Source organism: Gavialis gangeticus, unplaced genomic scaffold (genome assembly GCF_001723915.1).
Source record: "Gavialis gangeticus isolate Ggan-Ray unplaced genomic scaffold, GavGan_comp1, whole genome shotgun sequence".
Lineage (NCBI taxonomy): Eukaryota > Metazoa > Chordata > Crocodylia > Gavialidae > Gavialis > Gavialis gangeticus.
Window position 1 is genome coordinate 9078303 of NW_017729018.1, and position 5279 is coordinate 9083581.

General features: G+C 66.5%; 1 protein-coding gene across 6 annotated transcripts in view; it reads right to left on the bottom strand.

Moving 5' to 3' along the window:
• Nucleotides 1-1255: 1255 nt before the first annotated feature.
• The window catches only part of LOC109294873 (perilipin-3-like), an 18689-nt gene continuing 14665 nt past the window's right edge, over nt 1256-5279 (bottom strand). For 3 of the 6 annotated variants that reach the window (XM_019513414.1, XM_019513415.1, XM_019513410.1), the window contains 7 exons: nt 5142-5218; nt 4287-4485; nt 3857-3939; nt 3245-3530; nt 2709-2908; nt 2442-2591; nt 1256-2355 (listed from right to left, as the gene is read on the bottom strand). In XM_019513414.1, coding sequence (XP_019368959.1) covers nt 2011-2355; nt 2442-2591; nt 2709-2908; nt 3245-3530; nt 3857-3939; nt 4287-4485; nt 5142-5204 — 1326 coding nt within the window. In that variant the 5' untranslated portion in view covers nt 5205-5218 and the 3' untranslated portion in view covers nt 1256-2010. Of the gene's footprint in view, nt 2356-2441; nt 2592-2708; nt 2909-3244; nt 3531-3856; nt 3940-4286; nt 4486-5141; nt 5261-5279 lie in introns of all 6 variants that reach the window. The other 3 variants (XM_019513411.1, XM_019513413.1, XM_019513412.1) reach the window with 3 other exon arrangements.

Sequence of the window (5279 nt, forward strand, 5' to 3'; positions counted from 1 at the left end):
AGCCCCAGCCCCATGCCAGGGCGGCACTGCCCCACCTGCTCCTCCTGGTCGAACACGAGTGTCGGGTCCATGTCGGTGGCATCTGCCATTAGGCTGTCATCGCTGGGCAGCAGGGGGGCATCGAGGGCTGCTGGGGGGACAGGGCAGGAAGAGCTGGCGACCTGTCAGCCCTGGGCATCCTCCCAGCATGTCTTGGGGCCACGCCACCCGCCCGCCAAGCAGCCTGGGGCTCAGCCGGGAATCAAACAGCCCCTGAGTGCTGCCATCCCCAGCCTCATCGCACCAGCTCAAGGACACTGGTGCCTGGCCAGTGCCCTCCGCTCCACAGACCATGGGGCTGGGGGCAGGCGGGGTGGTCCCGAGAGGGCAGGCTGCTGCAGAGGGGACAGGATTACTCACGCTCTGCCATGGTCTCTGTGTGTGGGGCGGGCGGTGGCAGTGCCCGCGGAGGAGGTGGCGTCCCCAGTGGGGTTGGCGGTGTCTCCAGCCCTCCCCAGGCTGCGCCCGGCCCGCGGGCAGATGCTGGCAATATTCTGTGGTGCCTTTGTGACCTCAGCGCCGTGACCTCGCCCCGGCTGGGGCAGCGCCACCTCCACCCGGGGCCTGGGCAGCAGCCCCCATCCCCAGCTGCCCCTTCTCGAAGGGACCGGTCACAGCCCCGCAGGGCAGAGCCCCTTCCTGCCCCTGCTCTGCTGGGCACTTCCATCATCTGGCACTAGCTGCACCGTGGAGGGCACTGTGTGTCCTCCTCCAGCTCAGGGGTGTCCCAAGCATGTGGGCGGCAGGCACCCGGGGGGCTTTGGAAGTTGCCCTCTGGGCATGCTGGATTAGGGCTGAGCTGTAGCGCAACCAGCCCGGGAGGGTGATACAGTGGGGAGGGGCATCGATGGAGCCGTGGCGGATGAGGAAGGGCTACCCGGCTTGGGCCATGCCTCCCCAGGGGCCAGGCTGTGGGGGGCATCACGGGCTCAGTTCTACAGCAAGGAGCTGGAGGGGCAGGAGCGCTCAGCACTGCCAGCCTGGAACGGGCTCACCGTGACACCAGCAAGGGGTGCTCCAGACCCTGGTCTCCTCGGGGACCAGCACTGGAGCCAAGGAGACCTCAGCCCGGCAGGAGCCGCGGGAGAGGGGCTGGGTGCTGGAGGGAAACCCACCCCTGTAAGCCTTGGCTGAGCAATGGGGTGACCAGGCCGGTCTGCCCCGGGAGAGGGGAAGCCATTACCGGAGCCCGACACACCACACCAGAGGCTGCAGCTCCAATGCAAACCAAGGCTTTATTTGGAGAGGTTAAATGCTGCAACGTGCAAGTCAGAGCTGTGGCACGTGGGATTGCACCGGCTCCCTGCCCTCTGGCTTTCTTCAGCCCCACTGCCCCGAGGCTGCTCTGCAGGATGTGCTCGTCCCCGGGCAGGGGCTGGCTGGGCAGAGGGCACAGGTCTGGCAGCCGAGTGCTGGGGGCGCCAGGGCATCACACAGCGTCCGAGCCCGACATCAGTTTCAGGAGCATCTTTGTGGCCTAGGGGCAGGGCAGGGAAAACTTCCCGTGAAACACCCCCTTGGGTCAAAAATCCCTTGGCCAGGGCCCTGCTGTCCTACCTCACTCTACGGAGCCCCGGTGCTTATCCGATGGGCCTAGCTCCCCCCACGCTCAAATGCTCGAGCCTGGAGCCTGGCAGTAGCTCAAGGGAGCCCAGGCCTGTTCAGACATCGCTAGTGGGAAGAGGGTCGCAGGTGCTCAGAGCCTCAGAAGAGCCTGGCTGTCCCACCCCCAACCTGCACCTCGGGGATGTAGGCAGTGGGGGGACAAGCTGGTCTGGTGCCGGGTCTGAGCAGGTTATAGAAGAGCAGGCTGAATTTGGGCTGCACGCAGTGATATGCCACCCCCCCCCCATACAAAGACACCCAAGAGCAAGGCAAGAAATGCCAGGAACGCAGAGCTAGGGACGCAGAGCCGGGTAAGAGAGACAGGGCCTGGCACTCGGGGCAAGTGGCCTGGGGGCTGGCTGGACACTACTCCATTTCCATGTCCTCTGGCTGTCTGCCACCCGGGGCGAAGGGACCCACGAGCCAGGAGAGCGGCATGCTCTGCCCCACGTGCTCCACCAGCTCGTCCAGCAGCTCGCGGGCTCGGGCCACGCGCTCCCGGCTCCGGCTCAGGACGCTGCCCGGCAGGTCCTGGAAGGAGCCGGCGGCCAAGAAGGCCGCGCGGAGCTCCTCGACCTGCTGCCGCATCTGCAGCACCTTGTCCTGGATGCCGGCGGGGAGGCCTTGGAGGCTGGATGCCAGCGTCTGGCTGGTGGCTTGGAGCTGCTGGGTGAGGCTGCGGGACATGGCCAGGGCCAGAGACTCCACCTGCTAGGAGGAGACAGGGCCAGGTCAGGCGGCCGGTTCCCCCAGGCCAAGGGCCAGGCTGGCAGAGCAGAGCCCATGTCACCACCTACCTCCGACTGCCCAGCCATCACGGCCTTGCTGTCCGCCTCCTTGTCCTGGCCTGCGCCGGACTGCGTCTGCCTCCACTCCAGCCACATCCGCTGCAGCTTCTCCCGTCCGCCCTGGACCTTCTGATCAACCCCCTGCTTGATGTGCTCCATCTGGGAGGGGAAGAGACCGGCTGGGTCAGACGCCTGGGCGGGGGCCGGCAGGATTGCCTCCCGGTGGATGGTGGCTGGGCAGGACCCCGGCATGCCCAGGCAGCATGGCATCCCTACCAGCTCGATGGTGTGGTGGAGCTGGGCCAGCCCCTCCTGGGTGCTCTGCCGGATGCGCCGCAGCTTGCCCAGGGAGTGCTGGTAGGCCCGGTGCCGCAGCTTGCTGGACAGGGAGCCCAGGCGCACGAAGTAGCTCTGCTGCTGCTTCTGCTGCTCCACTGAGGCCACGTCGAAGCCCTCCACTGCTGTGGCCAGCTTGGCTGGAAGCAAAGAGCAGACGGCACAAATAGGGGGAGGTCGGTGGTGGCAGCGGTGACAGCGTCCCTCTCCCTGGAGCACAGAGCTACGGGCGGAAAAGCTGGTCCCCAGATCATGATGCCCCTGTCTGTGTCCTCCTCCTCCTCCTCCTCCTGCTGCACCCCATGGTCAGGGCATGGGCTCCTCGAGCCCCCAACTACCACATGGGGAGGATGAGCTGCACCTCCCGGCATCAGGAGCATCTCCCAGGCTGGAGCCATCCCAGCCCTGTCTCAGCTTGCAGACTGCACCCCCCACCCCGTCCAGGAAACAGAGCCACCCCCCCCACCGCTGCTCACCCAGCTCCTCGTCGGTCATGGGCAGGTAGTGATCCACCAGCTCCTCCGACTTGCCCAGCACAGCATCCACGCCACTTGCCACCATCTGCCCCATGGCCGAGCCCATGACCGTGCTCATGCCGCTGGCCACAGCCGCCCGGGTCAGCTCCACCCCGCCCTGCACGGCACCCTTGCTGAAGTCCACCGCGCCGGTCATGCGGCTGCTCACGGCGCTGACGCTGCTGGAGAGGGCATCCTTGGCGCCCGTCACCGTGGATGTCACCAGCTCCTTGGTGTCGGAGAGGATCTAGAGGGGTAGAGGCAGGCATCAGGGGGGAGATGGAGGGTGGCTGGGGGTGGAGACAGGCATCGCGGGAGATGGAGGGGGGCACTGCAGAGCCCCATCTCCAGGTCAGGGAGGGCGCAGGGCTGGGTGCTGAGCAGTGCAGCCCTGCCCTGGGTCCTGCTCACGCCTTACCTCGCAGGCACAAACCAGGGCATCTTCTCCTGCCCTATGCTCCCAGGCTGCCCGTGCCCCCACAGCCAGATGCTGGGCACCGGAGCACCTTCTCTGGTCACCCAGCCCTAAGGGCATCCCACCCACCTCTCTTGTGGCAGGAGCAGGGACATCACCTTGTCTGTGGGCTGCTGGAGGATGGGCAGCGTCTCCTCCAGCTTGTCCAGCCCCTTGCAGGCGTAGTCATTTGCCGACGAGACTGCAGGAGGGAGAGAAGCGGTTTAGCTGCCCCAAGGGGCTGAGAGGAGCCCCAGCCATGCTGCCCCGGGAGCCAGGACCCCAGGAGTCTCCAAGCAGGGCTCAAGGGCAAAAGGAGCCGAAGCTGGGAATGGGGAGCAGGGCTGGAAAGCAGCAGAGAGCGGGGGATGCTCACGCCTGATGCTGAGCACGGAGGGGCCATCACAGGCTGCCCCAGAGCTTAAGCCACCGGCGGACGCAGCCGCCTCGGCAGACGCATTGAGGACCCTGCAGCCGGCTGCAGCAGCAGGGAGCTCAGCCCCTGGCAAGCTGCAGCAAGCGCAGCCGCCAGGACCCCCCACAACTCACTCTGTGGCTCCAGCTTGGCGAGGAGGGGCTGGGCCCCACTGGCGGCCACGGCGCCGAGGGTCTTCACGCCTTTCTCGGCCACGTCGCACACGGACCGCATGTAGGGGTGGCTGTCCTTGGTGGAGGCGTACGCCGCCGAGACCATGTCGTAGGCCGAGCTCACCAGGGGCAGGCTGGCCACGCGACTGGCCAGGTTCTGCTGGGGAGAAGCCAGGGGTTAGCGGGGCCCTGCATGGGCCACAGCCACGGCCACGAGCAGCCTCGCCTGGACCCGACACCTGGCAGGCAGGGGATGCCCCACCGATCTAATCAGCCCCCAGGGAGCAGAGACTCCCTGCCCCAGCGTGGGGTGCAGGTAATCGGGGGCCTGTAAGTCTGGCACGTAGCAGAGCACCTTACTAGCCACGGGAGGCTTTGCTCGAGGTGTAGGGGCTGTGGTCTGCCCCAATGCCCCTTAGTGGCGAGATACTATAATAGTTGCCCCCCATGTGCAACTGCTTCTGCATAAGGGCCCGTCTGTCTGCTCCTAAACTGGGGGCCAGGTACACCAATGTACAGCATCACCCGGGGCAAGCTGGTCAAGCCAGTGCTGCTGCGCCGGGTCTGCCAGGCAGGAGGACTCATGCCAGTCCAGCTCCAGCTTGCACTGACAAGTGCCCTCCCACGGGCATCAGTGCAGCCGCGGCCAGGTTGGCTACGAGCGGACGTCTCGGGTCACCGCGCCGTTTCTCCCAGCTTGGGCTGCCGGGGTATTCAGGTGAAGGGCTGAGACCCCAGAGCTCCTCGCCTAGAAGGGAGAGCGCGCGGGGGTGCAGGGATGGGCAGAGGCTGCCCAAGGGTCTGGCCTGTACCCACCTGCTGCTCCGGCTCCACGTCCGGCTCCTTCGGGGAAGCCTTGCTGGGCTCGGGGGACGTCATGGTGGAATCCGGGGCTACGGCAAGGAGAAGATTAGCTGGTGCAGGCATACGCCTGCCTCCCCAGATAAGCCCAGA